Source organism: Microtus ochrogaster, chromosome 1 (genome assembly GCF_000317375.1).
Source record: "Microtus ochrogaster isolate Prairie Vole_2 chromosome 1, MicOch1.0, whole genome shotgun sequence".
In the NCBI taxonomy this organism is placed as follows: Eukaryota; Metazoa; Chordata; class Mammalia; order Rodentia; family Cricetidae; genus Microtus; species Microtus ochrogaster.
The window spans coordinates 39,320,791-39,340,990 of record NC_022009.1 but is presented as its reverse complement, the minus strand read 5'-3'; the positions used below and the strand labels follow the sequence as shown (position 1 = coordinate 39,340,990).

The window sequence follows — 20,200 nt, the reverse complement described above, 5'->3', positions numbered from 1 at the left end:
TTTCAGAAAAGTGTAATTTTTACATTTTTATTTCATTGCTTTCATTTTCACATGTGTTTGGGAGTATGCATGTGTTTGTGTGCATATTCACATGTATGTGGGTACATAAAGTTGATATTGGGTATCTTCCTTGATCACTCTCCATTTTATATACTAAAGGTCTCTCACTTAAACCTAGGACTCCAGGTTGGGCTATTTTAGCTAGTTAGCTTGCCTTGGAGATGTCCTGTCTCTGCCTCCTGAGGGCGTGGATCACAGGCAGGCTGCCATGCCCATCAAGGTTTACATGGGATCTGAACTAATCCTCACACTCAGGCAAGCACTTTACCCACTGAGCCATCTCCTTAGCCCCAGAAAAGTGCTCTTTTAAAGAAGAATACAACTCAACATCCCAAAGAACCTTAAATAACATTTATAATGACGCTATGAATATCCTTCATTCTCTCAGCTAATCTAGTGGTGCTTCGACATGGGATAGAGTGCAAGGAAGATGATGAAACATTCTTACTGGCAGTAAGAATTTATTATACCATTTACAAGGAAAGAAAAGATGTTATATCAATATAAAGAGGCTGTCACATAACAATTTTGAATTGACAAGTTATAGTTTACATATTGTGATGGTTACTACTGACTGTTAATGTGACAGAATCTAGACTTAACACCAGCAGACAAACTTCAGCATACATCTGTGAGGGAATTTTTAAATTGGAGTAGCTTTGGTGGGAAGACCCATAATGTCTTAGTTAGCTTTAGTTGTCAACTTTCTCAACACAGAGTCACCTGGGAAGAGGAAGCTTAGTTGAGGAATTGCCTAGATTAGACTGGGTGATTTCTGTGGAGCACTGTTTTTATTGATGGTGGATATGGGATAGCCCAGGCTGAACTGTGTAAGAAAGCTAGGTGAAAGAGTCATAGAGCAAGCCTGTAAAACAGCATTCTTCCAGAGTTTTGCTTTGAGTTTCTACTTGAGTTCTTGCCCTGACTTCCCTCAATGATGGGCTATGATATGGAAGTGTAAGTCAAATAAACCCTTCTCTCCTACAGGTTGCTTTCTGTCATGTTACTTATTAGAGAAGCAAACTAAGACACACTAATTGTGAGCAGCACCATCTGGTGGCCTGTGACCCTTGACTAAATAAAAATGAGAGAGCAAGTTGAGAAGCAGCATTCAGTGCTCTCTGTTTCCTGCCTGTGCTCCCTCCATGATGGAATGTGCCCCTACCTGTAAGCTCAAGGAAACCTTCCTTCTTAAACTGCTTTTGTCATGTATTTTGTCATAGCAACTAGAAGAGGAATGAACATATGCCTAGCAACTGCTACATACATGTGTTTTTACTGCCATCTTCTAAGAAACAGGCCCCTAATTTCAACATTAGTTATGCTCACCATTGTTTTACTTTTGTACATAGTTTATGGACTGTGCTAAAAGCTATGCTCATTATATTTCATTTACGGTAAAAACAATAAATGTAAACAATTTGTTACTCAAATTTCCATTTACCCTAAGACTACTTAAACATAAGGGCAAAGTACAAAAAGTACAAAGCATATAAAATTATAGCTATTGTGTCTGCCCTAAACTAAGGATTCAGTTTAAATATGTTGAAAAATAGGTTAATGAGTAAATGAATATAATGTATTTATGTAAATGGATTTTGTAAACACACTAAAAAGAGAAGAGAATTATGGGAATTCAAAAATAAGACTTAAAACTATAGCATGAAAGAGCTATGGGATCTCTATCTTATAACAAGTCTGTAAATACAGCATATAGACTATTAAAACAGCATCTAATATATACAGACAGAATCAACATGTGTACCATGGAATTCATTCTCAGACTTACTTCATAAAAGCAAATAGCAATAGTGTATCTGACTGGTACTTCAGGGTCATGACAAAGGCAGAAGAATGTAGAATAGAGTTCCATGTGGAAGTTTTTAGGATCAACAAAAACAATCATGGCCTAGTGGAGGTGGAAGGAAATGAATGGGAAGGAGAGAAAAACATGCATCAATACCTAATATAATCATTTCGCTAAAACTGAAATCATATCCTATTAAGCATATTTAATAAAATTTTGTTTATAAACACAAATGCATGCACATAATATACAGAAATATAAATTCTGCCAATATTTGCTTCATATTTCCTATATATTTAGATACAATGCTAAACAGCAGGTGTCAAGCATGTAAATATTTTAATGGATTCTGCTCTTATATTCTAATGTCATAATCTTCACAGCCCGTAAATACAAACAAGCATTTTGTTACCGGAAAGTTGTAAGCACAGTTCTTCCGTACTGAAGTGTATTTCTTCTCCTGCTCGATAATTTGGGATGGAATCTGGTTTTCACTGTGACCATTTTCTTGTTGCAAACCCAATGTACAAAGTTTCTTATAAAATTCCAAAAATCTCAAGTGCTGATCTGGAGTGAAAATTCCTAAAACATTAAATGTGAAACCTGTGTCCAACATTTCAATTGCAAACAAAAATTTTAAAAAAGAAACTCAAAGTGCAATAAAAACATGTTTAGAACAAAATATTTAAGCCAAATATTTACAGATGGTTCATAATTATAGCAATGAACAAGGAACTACTCTGAAGAAAGCTAAAGGTCATATTTTTCACCTTGTGCTCACTTGAATAATATTTTAATTTTAAAAACATAAACTACAGAAAACAAGAATCAGGTCTACATTAGTTAACGCTGTTTGTAGAGAACTAAGATATCATCATCAGGATTGTACTTACAATACTGCTGTTTGTTTATGGTACATGTTTTAAAAGTCTCTGCAGAAAAAAATGCATGTGTATCTACGAGAAGGAACCTAAGAACTTAGTCTGGAGAATGTCACAGTGATTAGAATACTATTTATCAACAGAATGACCGCACATTCATCAGCTCTCGTAGAAATAAGAATTTGTGAAAAATTGTAAAACACTTTTCAATTACTAGGTGTTTACAATCCATATGAAGTATGTTACTGTGTAGAAACCAGCTCAATTCTTACATGGTTACAGTAAACTAAGGATGTTCTCAAATACCTAAACTCTTGGGTATTGGTCTACATTCTAAGCTGAACTATTCACATGCTATATTTATTATTTGTAAAAAGGTTTATTTGTTTATTTTTTGCTGGGCAGTGGTGGTGCACGCAGCTCTCTGTGAGTTCAAGGCCAGCCTTATCTACAAGAGCTAGTTCTAGGACAGGCTCCAAAGCTCCAGAGAAACACAGTCTCGAAAAAACAAAAACAAGAAAGGTTTTTTAAATTATTTTCACTTCACACCAACAGTTAACATACCTGACCTATTAGCACACTCCAACTTAAACATGCAACATGACCAGAAATTCCAAGAGCTATGCTTATTTGACTCTTTCAAATAAGGTTCCATTCATGAAAATGCCATTTCTAAGTGTGTTCTAAAGACTTCACATACTTAGGAACAAGTGCTATGAGTAAAGAGCTAAACGAAAGGAGTAGGAGCTAAAGAGAAAAACAACTAGTTTTGCAACATACCATAGAGTCCATGGCAGAGCTTTCCTAAATGAAAAGATAAAGAAATAAGAATGGATTCATCTGCTTTAAAAGATTTTTCACAGAATGATTTCACTAAAGGAAGTATAGTTTGACTTCTGTCATCTGAAAGACAAAACAGAATAACATATAGTTATAGTATATAGTTTAGAGCTAGTTGCTCACATTACCACATGGAAACTAATACACATATCCCCTTCAGAAGAAAAATGTCCACGTTAGACTAACAGGGATAGAAATGTCTGATAACAGTGACAGGAAGAGGACTAGAGACAAGGAGTAAGATCACCAGAAACATTAAGTTTGGGCTTCAAAGGAGCCACGCAAGAATGAAGATAGGGTCATCACAAGCAAAATAATAAGATGCCTGAGGTCTTGAATCTGAATAACCGTTCTAACATTTTCAATTTAAGTAGACAAACAGCAGGCCCAGGAAACTTCTAATTCTCTCTTTCATTCATTCCATGCCATGTTTTTTTTTTTTATCAAAGTCAATTTGAAATGTAACATGTCTGCCTGCTTAATTTTATGTTTTTAGTTTTTAGATGGCTCTTTAGAGGTTGACCAATTCTTTAAATATATCTATCTAGGTCATATGCTTCTGATAGATTAGAAATATTTAAGTCTTCCTTCCAGGTACTCTTGAAAACCCTCAAGATTTGATTAAGCTATTAGACATGCACCAGTACTTAGAGGTAAGAAGCTCTAATGGGCAGAAATGTTACTGTTATTACGATTGCTATTATATCATAACTCAGGGCCTTATCTTCAGTTGTTACCAGATGAAATACATACAGTATTGCCTGCTTAACAATACAAGCAAAATATTAAGGGGGAGAAGTTTCATTAGGTGAAGAATAATAAATGGTCCTATAACTTGAAGAACAAATCAGCAAAGAAACTAAACACACAAAATAATGAGACAATGTGGTCACCATTTTAAAGGCAAAGGCAGGGATCTGAAAGCAGGTTTCATAGATGATCTAGTTTGTGTAGGCTATTTATTCCAACCACCCATCTCTGTCCCCATAGCACCAAAATAGCCACACATAATATATACACAAGTGAACATAGCTAACTTCCAACAAACTTTAGCTAAACACATAGGGTTTAAACACATAAGTAACCTTCCAAGCTCATATAAGTAACTTAAAAAGATAAAAGAGAGGAAAATGCATTTAAACTAGACACTACAAGAAGCCTAAAAGTTGTATAGGACAAAAATAGAGGAGGGGGGAAGAAAATTAGAGGCAACATCAGAGAGAGGAAAGTGGACACAGTGAGAGATGTGCTGGAGTTGGAGCACCAGGAGGAAGAACAGGAGGAAATAAAGTAAGATCTGCAAAATCGAAGCCCAGGGCAGTGAAGAAGGAAAAAATATCAGTGCCAACATTTCCTTTGAGTCTGCATTCTGGGGTTGCCCCCAGTATTAAAGGCAAAAAGACTCATCCAATTATGTGCAGTTTTGCTCCTGTGATTTATCATATTACCTCAACGATCATTCTGAAATATTTACACAAAATTATTGTCTATACCGCAATAATCTCCAGGGCCCTTCCCAGTTCAGACAAAATGTTGATAGCCCCAGTCAACCAAGTCCTATAATTACACAACTGATTTTCACACCTCAGTCTTGACATTTAGCCCTCCAAGTGTTACCGTGTCATGATGAACTACTTGTCCAGAGCTAGGCACCAGTCTAGGTCTAGGTATACACTTGGTAGAGCAGCTAGCTGTTCTGTGGCTTGGTTTGAATAAGAGCAAGAAACACCTTCTTACACATCCCCACTGAATTATCTACTCCAAATTTCTCCTCCCATGACCATATTTCTGGCATTAAAATGTTATTAAGAAAGAATTCATTTAGGCATATTATAATCATGTTATAGTCATTTAGACATATTACAGGATTTGACATCAGTTAGTTAAGGAAGTTAAGGGCTACTTCTCAGGACAAATTCTTCAACTTCTACATATGTCAGTTACGTTTAGAAGACAGAAGTGAGAAGTATGAGACATACAGCAGCAAGATACCATGAGGGTAAGAGTAGAAGCATGGATGACATCAAAAAGGAAAAAAAAATCATAAAACTCTAAACTAAACAAAACAATCTGAATTAGTCTCTGTTCCTTATTAGTAATATAAAACATGGAAAATAGTCTTTCAGAAATAAAGATACCTGCACGTGCAGATTTACCTGTATCAAACATGTCAAGCATGTTAACCAAGGTTTCAAAAGCAGCAAGTCGCACACTGCCACTCTCGTCCCTAGAGAGTTCTATTAATTCGGGGAGCACCACACTCTTTGTCAGTTCTGTCCTGCACAATAAGCAGTAGAAGAAAGTAAGTCAGACCAACAAACCTGCAGCAAGAGTCCAACGAACACAAGTGATTAGCACAGTTAGTCCCGGTGCCCAGGTGTGCCATCTGGTTGGGAAAGCAGCCAAGGGTGTAAGTAATACAGGGTAGATGCAGGAGGAGTTATGGAGGACTGTCAAGGAATATAATTAAAATAAAATATATCATGTGAAATTCTCAAAGAATTAAAAATATTTAAATAAATATTAATATTAATTTCATTATTAAATCAATTCTATTTTCTTCTGTAAACTACTGTTAACTATAGAAATGTTAATGACCTGTACCTATATTAAGCTTTATAAATTATGCCATTTTCTATTTTAAAGAAATTTCAAGAAATGATGCAACTAATTAAGAAAAAATATATTAAGTATTTGTAGAAATTCAAGCAAAATCATTTGATAGATTTTGGGACATATGTTATTTTTCTAATCATTTGAAGTACAACTTTACAATAATTAGTTTCCACACAGAAGATTGACATACAACACTGGATATTCAACATAAAAGAATAAGGTACAAAGATGCTTTTGGAGAATAAATAACATTTAGAACATAGTCATAAGCAGTAAAAAGCCAGCACTTCATTCCTACTGATGACAAGGGTTCAGACTCAGATAAAGGAAGTCTTGACACATAACCGGCTTTCTTAAATGCAGTAAGGAAGATAGCATAAATTAGACCCAGTATAGCATATTGACAGAATTTTTTTAAAAAAAAATAGCAGAAGCAGGTAGATCTCTGTGAGTTCAAGGCCAGCATGGTCTCTAAAGTAAGTTCCATGCCAGCCAGGGCTGCACAGTAAGACCATCTTTAAAAAAATAATAATAATAGCTAGGCAGTAGTGGCACATGCCTTTAATCCCAGCACTTAGAAAGAAGTGGCAGGAGGATCTCTGTGAGTTCAAGGGCAGCCTGGTCTATAGAGTGAGTTCCAGGACAGCCAAGACTGTTTCACAGCAAAACCCGGTCTCAAAATACAAAACAAACAAACACAATGAACAAAGAAATAAATTTTAAAAAACATTAAAAACTGGGAGGGGTGGCACACTCCTTTAATTCCAACATTGGGAGGCAGAGACGGGTGAATTTCTAAGTTTGGGGCCAGCCTGTTCTGCATAGTGAACTCCAGGTCAGCAAAGGCTACATAGTGAGACCCAGTCAAAATAAATAAATAACTAAATAAAGCAAACAAAAAGCTTTCAACTGAAGATTGTTCCTTCAGTTTCCTTACACGAGTTTTGAATGAAGTTTCCTTCTATGCTGTCTGCAATTACTGCATTTGTTATTAGATAGGACATCATCATGAACTGCAGCTGGCCATGTGGTAGAGAGTTCCTGCCCCACCACATCTAACAGCATACCTCTAAGCAATTCATAAATGCATCTTTCTCTTCTGAACTCGGAGAATGATTGTGTAAAACTATTCACTATGCATTTGAATTTTCTATCCTATTTTAATTTTTAAAAGAGTTAATTTTAGCTTTATTTAAACTTTCATTCTCACAGCTTTTTCATCTCAAAAATGTCACCTCATTAAATCCTCAACCACATTGTATTAATGAGAATTTACACACTTTTAAATATTAATAAGATAATTAATTTTCTCTTTTCATTAAAGCCAAAAACAGTTTTGTTTTTTGACTATTATAAGGAGGTAATGGGAACTTTATGACATAGGACATATTGGGAGTTTTCCAGACACTGGAGACATGCACTGGAAGCAGAAAGTCCCTTCTTCCTCATTTTCGTTTCCTGGTTAAGAAGCGATGACTGTACCCCCACACTCTCCACCATGATGGGCTGCCTCCCTAGAGACCCAAAAGTAAGAGAAAAAACATCCAAAGAATGACTCCAAATAAAACTTTTCTCCCCATAAGTTGTTATAGCATCTGTGACAACAATGGAAAGCTGACTGTCACAACCAGAAATAAGGTACCATTACTTTTCAGTTATCATACCATTAAAAGTCCTATAAGTGCATTTGTTAATAGGACAAAAGAACTCAGCAAATAAATGTACATATATGGTCAAGAAATTGGTTCCTTAAAAATATTCTAACCTACAGAAGTTGAGTATATTCTCTGTAATTTTATTTTCATTAATTAATTCTTAAGGAATAATCCAATTTGGAGGAGACTAATTTGAACATCCTTGGTGTGGTGGTTTGATTGTTTGAATGCTTGGGTCACCAGCTGGAACTGCTTGAGAAGAATAGAAGATGTGGCCTTGTTAGAGAGGGTGCATCACTAGAGGTGGGCTTTGGAGCATAAAGAGGCCACACCAGACTCTGTGTCTCTCCCTCCCTCCCTCCCTCCCTCTCTCTGCCTGCTGATTAGAATATTAAACTCTCAACTACTGCTCCAATGCCATGCTTGTCTACCTCCCACCATGATGACTATGAACTAACTCTCTGAAACTGTTAGCAAGCCCCCAGCCAAATGCCTTCTTTTCTTTCATAAGTTGTCTTGTCACAGTGTCATTTCATAGCAACAGAACCATAACTAAGAAACTTAGCCTTCCCATTTTTTAAACAGTAGAAAAATGTTAGGTGGTTTAAAAGAAGCAAATAAGTACATATTTCTCATCTTTATTAAGTGAAGCAGTACATTGTCCAATCAAATTCTGATTCTGGCTCATAAGCATAGGTAAAACCTAAATCTATGTTAATTATAAACCTGAGTTAATTATAGTCCACAGTAATTCAACATGAATAATGTAATTTCAAAAGACCTATCAGAAAAATAGTTTTGAGATCAAAACAAAAGAACTGATTAGCAGACATAACACAAAGTACATGTCTATGCCGAGTCTGTTAGCAACATCCTAAAGCTTTACAAAACCATCATCACCATAGACTCACTGTCCTTATCAGTGAAAAACAATAACAGATGAAATCATCAATGCAGTATCTACTAAAAATAAGACATCAGAGTTTCACCAATGACTTTAGAATCCTTAAAGCAAAAATCACTTCCCAAGATAGTTTTTAGATGTTTCCTTTAATATTACACTTGTACCCTGACCTGGGAGCTGTTTTTAAGTAGAGGGTGAACTGCCTGTCCTATGCTTCTACTTCCTCGACAGTATGTGGTTCTTCTTGTGCCCAAAGGAAAAGAAGAACCACAAATCCAGAAGCACACAAAGCTTGGAATTGCACAGGGACATACTTCAATGACAGCAAACCCACCTAAAACACTTAAAATATGGCCATCTAAAAGAAATGCTCAACATATTCCAGATATTGTTCCTGCTAGGTCCCTTGTTGGACTTGGTTACTGAGTAACCAAGAAACCGACATTAATTGAATATATACTGCTATGCTAAACACATCCCCTCTTATCTCTTTTACTGTAGACTCATTAGGAGAGGCCTGCAATTGAAGAAAGCACATAAAAATGAATAACACACTTTCATGGAATGCATGAGCAGGATATGTTTGCCACACAATCTGGATCTAAGACTGTGTGGAATAAGGACTTGGAAGTACACTTACCCAATGCCCTGAGCTATATTTTCTAACTGCCGACACATACAAGATCGAACTTCATATTCCACATCTTGACAGAGTGATTTTACCAGGGGAAGTATTTCTCTTTTAATGCTGAGAAAGACAGATTTAAAAAACATGTAAATGGATGAACATTTTAGACTAATTTTTCAATGATTTTCAAAATTTCAAATTACCTCATATGAGAGAGTTTTTAGATTTGTAAGTTTAATATGGAGTGTCTGTAGAAATCAGGAAGCTAGAACAGACAAATAAGATGGGGGAGGAAGTGGCCTTGAGGGAAGGCTAGTAGAGTTCATATGACATGAAAATAGAACAGGAGGAATATTGGGAATTAAAGGTTTAAGCAGGGATTGAGGTGGGAGAATGGAGGGATAAATAAGGTGGAAGGTGGGTGTGGTGGTATGAATAAGAATGATCCCCCATAGGCCCATATATTTGAATGCTTAGTCATCAGGAAGTGGCACTGCTTGAAAAGAATTAGGAGGTCCGGCCTTATTAGAGGAAGTATGTCACTGGGGGATGTGCTTCGTAGTTTCAAAATCTCAAGCCAGGCCCAGTGTGTCTCTTTCATCCTGCTGCCTACAGATCTGGGTGTAGAAGGCTCAGCTACTTCTCTAGCACCATGTCTTCCTGTTTGCTGCCATGCTTCCTGCCATAATGATAATAGACTAAACCTCTGAAATTGTCCAATTAAATGCTTTCTTGTTGCCATGGTCCTGGCATCTCTTCACAGCAACAGAACACTGACTAAGACAGTTGGTTAACCAAAACTAAGGGTATATGGAAAAGCTTTAACGAAAATCACTGCTTTGTCAGATTATTTTATTTTATTTTTGTTTTTGTTTTTCAAGACAGGGTGTCTCTGTAGCTTTGGAGCCTGTCCTGGAACTAGCCCTTGTAGACCAGGCTGGACTCGAACTCACAGAGATCCGCCTGCCTCTGCCTCCTGAGTGTTGGGATTAAAGGGGTGTGCCACCACCGCCCAGCTTGTCACGTAATTTTTAAGGTACAATGTTTTATAAAGGAGTTTGAAAGGCAGTGCTCTGTATGGGTATACAATACTTCTTTCTACAGAAGACATGGGTTATTAAATGATGATCTTGGTGCCAGATGTGGAATAGCTCCATATTAGTGATACTGTTCTTGGCTTCCCATGTAATAATATATTAATACCCTAATACTCAAGATACAACATATTTTAGTTGTAGGACATAGAGAAATCAAGCCATAACTGACATAAAAACTTCTACCCTGCTGGCGAGATTTCATGGTGTCAGAAGGTACAATGCAGGTGACCAATGGAGAATAGAATACCTCGTGGTTGATCTTGATACTGACCCATGAGACAAGATGTGACTACTGATACAAAAGTGGCAAGACTATTGTAGTTGTAATGAACTACTTTCTGATTGGGTTTTAATTCTGTTCCATGGGAAGGGATCCATGCCTATACTGTAAATCTGGTCAAAAGTCACAGCTAAGGAGGGTATGGGCCTTAGGTGAAAGCATACTACAGCTGTTCTTCTAAATGAATAGTTTCAAACTGCCTCATAAGTATTTATATTTATACCCATATATTAGTGCTGCTCTCAACTAAAAATGATGTTTCTTTTGGCGGTAGGAGAAGTAAGCGCAGAGATACACATCTAGTCAAAGGGCTGAGAATAAGTAGCGATCATTGAGTGTTCAACCCTAAACTGGACAGCCCTACAAGAACCAGGGAATGCTGAGAAAGAATATAAAAAACAGAGATGAAAAGACATGCTGTGAAAGTCTGTCTTCTTGATATGGCATGGCTGTTGTACTTGTGAATTTACAGCAGCTGTGGTTACTGGCATATGAACAAGCCAGACGACATTCTAGCATGGGTGGGAAAGGGACACATGAGGTTCTACCTATTGCTGAGGAGCTACTGGCAACTAATGGCTATAGAAGGGTTGCTTTTCTCCAGGGTGGGGGGGATAGGTTGCCCTACATCCATGTGCATGCAGGTAGCACTGATTGATAAGATTATTTTTTAAAAAGAAGACATGAAAGTGGGGAAGTATCTAGAAGAGCTTAATGGGAGTAAGGGGCATTTGGATTAGATATGTTTTATATATCTATATGAATGTATGTATGTATGTATACAAATGTATATATGTATATATATATGACATTGTTAAAGAATATTAAAACATTCTTTAAAATCATAACTGCCTTATTAACCATATACTTTAACATTGTGTTTAGCAGTTTATAATGCATTATTTTGTTTTGTTTTTTGTTTTTCGAGACAGGGTTTCTTTGTAGCTTTGGAGCCTATCCTGGAACTAGCTCTTGTATATCAGGCTGGCCTTGAACTCACAGAGATGCCTCCCGAGTGCTGAAATTAAAGGCGTGTGCCACCACTGCCTGGTTATAATGCATTTTTACATAAATTCTTAACTTTGAACACTATCATCAGTTACTTGTATCTGCTTTAGCAGTTAAATGTCAATAGCTAATTCAAAAGTCTTTAGCAATGTAATATCTGATTCTGGCAATTGTCAGTCAAAATATACTTATGTTTTGATTGATGTTCACTCTCATGTTATACTTCACAACACATCAAGTGTGAACATGTGTCATTTGTTATCGAGGTAGAGAGCAGCATGTACAGTGTAGATAGGCTCTAATATGAAATTATTCAAAATAAGGGATTCATAATAGTGATGTAAGAAACCCTATCTTGGCCGGGTGGTGGTGATGCATGCCTTTAATCCCAGCACTCGGGAGGCAGAGGCAGATGGATCTCTGTGAGTTCAAGACCAGCCTGGTTTACAAGAATTAGTTCCAGGACAGGCTCCAAAACCACAGAGAAACCCTGTCTCGAAAAACAAACAAACAAACAAAAAAGAAACCCTATCTTTATGTCAGGTTTACCTGACATGATTTTGGAAGTTCCAAGATAATGCTATTTTAGCTTCACAAGAAAACATGGGATGTACTCACTCATATTTGGTTTCTAGCCATAAATAAAGGACAGTGAGCTTATAATTCACGATCCTAGAGAAGCTAAATAAGAAGGTGAATCCAAAGGCAAACATATAGGCATCCTCCTGAATATTAACCTTCATCAGGCGATGATAGGAGACAGAGACCCACATTGGAGCACCGGACAGAAATCTCAAGGTCCAAATCAGGAGCAGAAGGAGGGGGAGCATGAGCAAGGAACTCAGGACCGAGAATGAGACAATGAGGATGTTCTATCCGGAATTCACCAAGGCCAGCTGGCCTGGGTCTGAAAAAAGCATAAAACCAGACTTGCTGAACATAGCGGACAATGAGGACTAATGAGAACTCAAGAACAATGGCAATGGGTTTTTGATCCTGCTGCACATACTGGCTTTGGGGGAGCCTAGGCAGTTTGGATGCTCAACTTCCTAAACCCCGATGGAGGTGGGCGGTCCTTGGACTTCCCACAGGTCAGGGAACCCTGATTGCTCTTCAAGCTGATAAGGGAGAGGGACTTGATGGGGGAGGGGGAGGGAAATGGGAGGCGGTGGCGGGGAGGAGGCAGAAATCCTTAATAATAAATAAATTTAAAAAAATAAAATAAAAAAATAAAAAATAAAAAAAAGAAAACATGGTATAAGACAGAGAAGACTTGATCAGAAAAGCCATGAAACTGAGAAGAAATGCTTCCAACAAGTAGATTTCTGTCTGAGAAGTGTAGCTAGAGTGGTTAAGTCTGTGAATAATGTGGAATAATACAAAAGTAACCATTGTTGACACAGTCATTACATATTTAAATAAACTCATTTGATAAAAAAGACAAAATTACATATACTTACTTACCTATGGGCATCAAATTTGTTGGTTAGTTTTCCTAAAATTTTACAGCTAACTAAACGCGACTGGACAGTTTGGGAAAGTTGTGCCTTGGAAACAAGTGGATTCAGAATCTGAAAGGAAACAAGTTAGAGTAAATGTAGGAAGTCATCAACTTCTTCAAAGAACATTTTCATGGTTTGAACACTTTTAAAGAACATTCATTACAACTGAGATACACGGCCATTCTTGACCTGGAGCAGTGTCTTTGTCTTCTTGGCTAAGGTAAGATATCAAACTATGGAATTAAAACCAATTAGAAGAAAACACTGAACTAAAGCTCATGGCAAATGCTGCAGTGATCTGAGTGCATACAAAGACAATTAAAAAAAAAACACATTTTTAACAGAGAAAAGCAAATTAATTACCAGATACTCTGAATTTTCTTTCAGAAGAAGTTTTATATTTATCCTAAAGAATACAGAAAAATCTATTTTGAAATTCTGTTACATAATGACCAAAGTCTTGTGCTATATTATGCACATACTATGTACTCAAACATTCAATAGCACTGTAAAGAATTATGAATAGTGGTCTACTATCCTAGCACCAACTCTTCAATTTTTAACCTTGCTATTTCTCATCACAAGGAATCTATCAAAGAGCACATGCTAAAAATGCTGAGCACTCTTGAGTAGCAATGGCCTCATTTACATTTACACTGTTCTTCAAAAACACAAAGAAAACATCTCCGCACTGTGCTCAGCAGTTCAATATGTGTATATCTAAATACTTGCCATCGGGTACAGATTCTTTTAACTGGCTAAAACATGTCATCTTAAAGAGGATTCTGGTGTCGTGATAGAATAACAAACTATAATGACAAAAGACACAATAAAATCAGTCGGTGGAAGATATTTCAATGAATAACATTTTACCATGGTATGTTTGCAAAGAAATATATACAGGGATAATAGTCAAGATTGCTTGAGGACAGTTTGCTGTCTACTTTTTCTAGTCTGTCATCTTAATTTATAATAAAACCTTTCAAGATGGACAGAATGAACCATACTGGAAATTAAAAGGCAATAATTCTTATACAAATAGGTACAAACATAACAAAAGATGGCAGAGAGATGGTATATGTAAATAGTGCTAAAGGATATGATCAGATAATTTCTAAAGAATAAGTACAACTAAAACAATAAAAAAAGATACAGAAGCTCTCTAGCTGGGCAGTGGTGGTGTACCCTTATAATTCCAGTACTGAGGAGGCAGAGGTAGGAGGATCTCTGTGAATAGAGGCTGGTCTGGTCTACAAAGTGAGTTCCAGTCCAGCCAAAACTGTTACAGAGAAACCCTGTCTCAAAAAGGAAAAAAATACAACTAATTTGATATAATATATGAAAAAGCAGCAAACAGTATAATTTAAATTTTCCAATTAAAATGCAGGTGTGCCTTTAGCCTATCAAATTAAATTGGAACACCATTTTTGTTCATTGATTTTGAGGCACGGTCTCATGTAACCCAGGCTGACCTTGAATTCACAATGCAGCCAAGAAGGACCTTGAACTCCTCATCTTCCTATCTTCACCTTGTGAGCACCAGAATTATAGGCATATGACCCTGTGCCTGGTTCACATGCATGCGGTCATATGCATATGAACTAGGGATCAAATCTGGGCTTAAGTGCACACTAGGTAAGCACTCTACCAACTAAGCCACATCCCCAGTGGAACACTATTTTTAGTAAAAACTCAGGGTGACTACATTTCACATATTTAATAGAGTTTAAGAATCTTAATATCCTCTCACCAGGTGACACTTGTGTGGATGCTACAGTTAAAGAGCTACCTAAAGCTCTACCGAGATGCCTTATTTCAATAGCAAAACTTAAGGCTCAAAATAGCTTCCAGCATGTAACAAATAAAATAATTTGCAACTATGCACAGAAAATAATGCTCCGTGAAAAGTGACCACACCCAGATTCAATACGATTACTGACATGACAAGCAGTGACCACAGAGGGGAAAATCTGAAGGATATCTATCACTTACAAGCAGCTAACTACAGAAGTATACATTATTTTTCTCTCTTACATTTTCCAAATTACTTAAATTTTCTGCAATGAGTATTGTTGCTTTCACAATGGAAAATAATCTTATTACTAAAAAAATCATAAAGTTGACTATTTACAAAAAGAAAAAACACAGTATTACCTCATGCCTCAGGGTTTCTTTTGGTAATAATTCTATTGCAGAGAGAAGCGTTTCCAGCCATGCATTGCTGACACCTAATGGGCACAGACATGACATGCCAGGTTAAAACATCTCAGGTGCAAATGCACTCTCAACTCATCCATTAACAGCTGTAATAACGTTGTATTACAAAGTACGAGTAATAATTGTTATTACCATTCTAAGACATTTTCCACAACTTTTGTCTTGACTAACTTTAGAAAATTTAAAAAACTGAAATATAATTTGAGGGAGATAATTCTAACTCAAGGTATTCTGTTCTCACTGTATGATAACTCCATGAACATAAATGTAAAGGAAAACATCTAAGGAAAGAAGACCCCAGAGAACACTCTAGTGTGTTCTCTCTCTCCCAGGGCATTTCTTAGAGGGACCCCAGCTATTTTTATCAGCCCCATAGATGGCAAATGAACCACAGCCATTTGCCATAAACAAGAGCGTAATTAAGTACACGTGGACCTGACCTGTGTCCCTGTGCTCCAGGTTCAGGAGAATGATTTGCAGGAAGGAGTGTGCATAGGTGTGGACTGACATTGATTCTTCCTGTAGAATGGTCAGAAATGACACTGCAGCCGTTAGCTGCATTTCCACACTTGCAACATGCAGGACTTCCTGTATGATCAGAAAGAATCAGCTATTTACAGAGATGAGAGGTCAGAAGGGTAATGTTTAAAAGAGCCAAGGTTGCAGAAAGCCAACAGTCATACTACACAAATCACTAAATATAACTTTTAGGGATATGCACCATTATTACTTAAGAGGACCATATTAACCTGTCCCTAATATTTAATTCATTTGATGATAAATTTCTTAAGAAATCTCAAATGTTTTAAGAATTTATATAATATAATGCTATTTTGCTTTACTGGATGAAAATGATAAAGCACATGTAAACCTTTAAAGAACAGAGTAGGTGGCTTTGATGGATTTGAACTTTTACACTGCTAATGTCAATATGCAAATGTCATCCTACTGAACACAATAATGTTAAAGCTCAATTTCATGTATTCTCATTTCCTGTATTTCTGTTTCAAAAATAAGGGCTGGAGAGATAACTCAGTGGCTAAGAGCTTATACAGCTTTGGCAGAAGACCTGAATTTAATTCCCAGCACCCAGGTCAGGCAGCTCTCAACTGCCTGTGACTCTAGCTCCAAGGATACAATGGATCCTTCCTGCCTCTGCAGGTAACTCCATTCAGTATGCACATACTTCAAAAAAGATACATACATGACTACACACAATTAAAAATAGAACAAATCTAAAATAAATAAATAAACTTATACATTCTCATATAAAAGGAAATACTTAAGAATGTACAAATGGTCCATGTGGTGGCACACACCTTTAATCCCAGCACTTGGGAGGTAGAGGATCTCTGTGAGTTCCAGGCCAGCCTGGTTTACAGAGAAAGTTCAGGCCTGCCAGAGTTACACAGTGAGACCCTGTCTCAAAAAAAAAGTATAAATGTGGCTTCTTTCCCCTTGATACAACTGATCAGAGAATAAATTACCATGAAGTAAACTAAATTTAAGGGAGTTTCTTAAACATAAGGATGTTTCTAAACAATAAATTATATTCATAAACATTTAAAAATGTGAGCATGCATATTCAATTTAAAGCATATACTAAAACATACACTTTTAGTACATCAAAGGCTAAAAAATAACCTAAGGAGCCTTACTAAATACCAAGATAACTGTACTTCTCTAGAAGCCTGTAAATTTTAAGGATGTATGTATAACATAAAGGCAGAACAGAATTTTTTTTGCTCAATCATGGAAATTGTGAGAATTTCACTTATACAGCAACTTTGTGACTGGCAGAGAAAAATTTTCAGAATATCATGATACTTGTCATAAAGTTAAATTTTTGTGATCTTGAGAAAACTGACCTTTCTGGTATTATTTCCTTATATAATAAAAGTCAATTACAACATGACCATCATACAAATTTAAATTATTTAAGCAGCTTTTATTTGTACAATTTACCAAGTTACTGTGCAAACGACCATTTAAATAATGACCACTGTCCACTCAGTATCTTTCTCTACACTACCCTTGAGTTCATAGAAGGAACAGCACCTTGCCCACATCTTCACTGGTCTTGTCCTAAAACCTAAGCTTCCTGTCACCTTTCTCACCTGTTCTACAACTCTGTTTTCACAAGCAGGAAGTGCTTAGGTAGAATTTCTGGGCAGAGAGAGAGGAGATGAATCTAGGCGTAGGAGAGTCACAAGCTGCAGAGGAAGCAGGATATGCGGAAGTAGAGGTAAAAGCCACCTTGTGGCAGCAGGTAGATTGATAGAAATGGGTTAAGTTATAAGAGAAAGTTAGAAACAAGTCTAAGCTAAGGCCAAGCTTTCATAATTAATTAGTTTCCATGTCATTTGTGAGCTGGTGGCCCAAAGAAAAATCCATCTACACCTGGTGCTGCTCCCTATTGTGCCTGTGGTGTTGATGAGCCAGGATACAGCAGGGCAGGGAATGCTGAAGCGCTTCTATGTTGACTCTACCTCATTTACTCTCAAATCTGGTGTTTTCAAGAATCAAATTCCTAGGCTGACAGAATATTTTCATTCACATTTGTTAAGGACCAGAGTCAGGTTAAGGATTGAGTAGTTGGGAAAAATCAAAGATCTGGTTCTCTACCTTCAAATGACCACTGCTCTTCTCAGACATTTAGACAGTCAAGAAATAGCCAATCACATTCAAGGATTATGCTGAGTGCTAGAGACTTAGCAACCAATCAAGACCAAGAGTGAGCCTTATATTCTGCTAATTCTGTTGTTAAAATTGTGATGAGAGCTAATGATGAGAGCTGAGGAGTTGAAGAAAGCTTTCCTGAGAAGTAACAGCCTGTGTAAAGAGAAAGGAAAACCTATACAGAGATTGCAATAGGAGAAGACAGGAAAGCAAGAAGCATAATAAAGAGAGCAGTCCCAGCATCCAGCACTGGGAAGTGTGGAGAAACATGTTGAAAAAGAGAACTAAAAAAACGATCCGTTTGCTTGTAGCAAAGAGGTAGGTTTGCTTTGGCAGTAAATAGGCAGCTCAATTAAGCAAAGCACCAGATCCTTTAAACATAAGAAGAAATACAGTGTAGTTGTAAATGCTTTAAAATGTCCTGCCTACTAAGAGTTGAAATAGAATTAGAAGTAGAGAAGCAGCACACCATGAGAGGGAAGCAAGGATAGGGAAAACCTGAAAAGCTACTGTGCTTACCAGAGCAAACCATCACAACTGCTGGGACCGGCACTGGCGCAGTGTGGCTGGGAAAAGTGGATACATTCAAGAAGTATTTATGACATAAAATAAACAAGACTACATAAGAGAATAAGTAGTATAAGAACCAAAGGTATCTGGATAATTCTTAAGCCAGGAAAACACTGAAACACCTTGGCAGAGAAGACAGTGAAGGAAATCCATATGTTGGGAGAAATGCCATATGCAGGCCAGCAAGATGGCTCTGGCTCCATGGGTAATGATCTGTGCTTGATTCCCCAAAACCCACACAGTAGGAGAGAGACAACTCTTGCCAAGTTTTGTGTGTGCACGCACGCACGCACGCACCACACACACACACACACACACACACACACACACACCCCAGAAAATGCACCCAAACACGCATATAAAATAAATAAATGTAAAACAATAAAAAGAAATTCTACAAGCTCAATTTTAGGTCTGCTGATTAAGACATAAATAGATACCACATATACAGATCTCATACTCTTTAAGTACCCTAGTTAGATTTTTATCAACTTGATACAAGCTAGAGCCATCTGGGAAGGAAAACTTCAGTTAATAAAATACCTTTATCAAATTACGTACAGGCAAACTTGATGAATGGTGTAAGAAGACACAACATATAGGAAGTGGGGGGGGCTCCTCTCAGCAGGTGGCCCTGGCTGGTTCAACAAAGCAGGCTGACTGAGCCATGGAAAGCAAGCTAGTGAGCAGGGTTCTTTCATAGCTTCCACTTCAGTTTCCACCTCCAGGGTCCTGCCTAGGCTTCCCCCAGTGGACTGTGAGTCAAGAAATGTAAACCAAATAAACCCTTTCCTCCCCAGGCTGCTTATAGCATCAGTGTTTTATCACAATAATAGAAAACCAAAGTAAGACAGTAAGTGAATTCATGTAGATGAATTTAAAGGCACAGATTTATGAGATTTCTCAAAGAGAAAATAGAGATGAAAGTGGGAAACTACAAAATATTTAACTGCAGGTTCCGAAGTATTCTTAACATATCATTAGAAATTAATTAATTGGCCTGTGTGAGTACTATTACAGAAATAGTAGAGGAAGATATGCATACCTAAAACTTATGGAGTTATATAAACAAAAAGAGTCTGAGGGCTCGAGAGAAGGCCCCACAGTCAAGTGTGCATACTGCTCTTCCAGAGGATAAAAGTTTGGTCCCCAGCACTCACACAGGAAGTTACTCCAGATCCAGGGTCTCTTCAGGCACCTGTACACATATACACATACCTATACACATGTGCACATAAATAAATCTCAATGTTAACATTCTGAAATTAAAACAAGGAAAAATAAAGTGAACTTCTTTTTTTAGTAATGGCAGATGGGTAATTCTCATTAATACTCCCAACAAGGATTTTTTAAAATCTAGACAAAAATATAAAAACTATCTCCATGAGGCATTACCATCCCTGACTTCAAACTCTACTACAGAGCTACAGTATTGAAAACAGCTTGGTATTGGCAT

The 20,200-nt window shown here is 37.0% G+C and overlaps 1 protein-coding gene across 5 annotated transcripts in view; it reads right to left on the bottom strand.

The window, feature by feature from the left end:
• Positions 1-20,200, bottom strand: part of Ppp4r4 (protein phosphatase 4 regulatory subunit 4) — a 96,185-nt gene that overhangs the window by 31,707 nt on the left and 44,278 nt on the right. For all 5 annotated transcript variants that reach the window (XM_005343496.2, XM_026780903.1, XM_026780914.1 and 2 more), the window contains 8 exons: positions 15,936-16,083; positions 15,433-15,506; positions 13,241-13,347; positions 9,404-9,511; positions 5,745-5,866; positions 3,529-3,651; positions 2,280-2,449; positions 1,850-1,969 (listed from right to left, as the gene is read on the bottom strand). In XM_005343496.2, the coding sequence (XP_005343553.1) occupies positions 1,850-1,969; positions 2,280-2,449; positions 3,529-3,651; positions 5,745-5,866; positions 9,404-9,511; positions 13,241-13,347; positions 15,433-15,506; positions 15,936-16,083 (972 nt within the window). The remainder of the gene's footprint in view (positions 1-1,849; positions 1,970-2,279; positions 2,450-3,528; positions 3,652-5,744; positions 5,867-9,403; positions 9,512-13,240; positions 13,348-15,432; positions 15,507-15,935; positions 16,084-20,200) is intronic.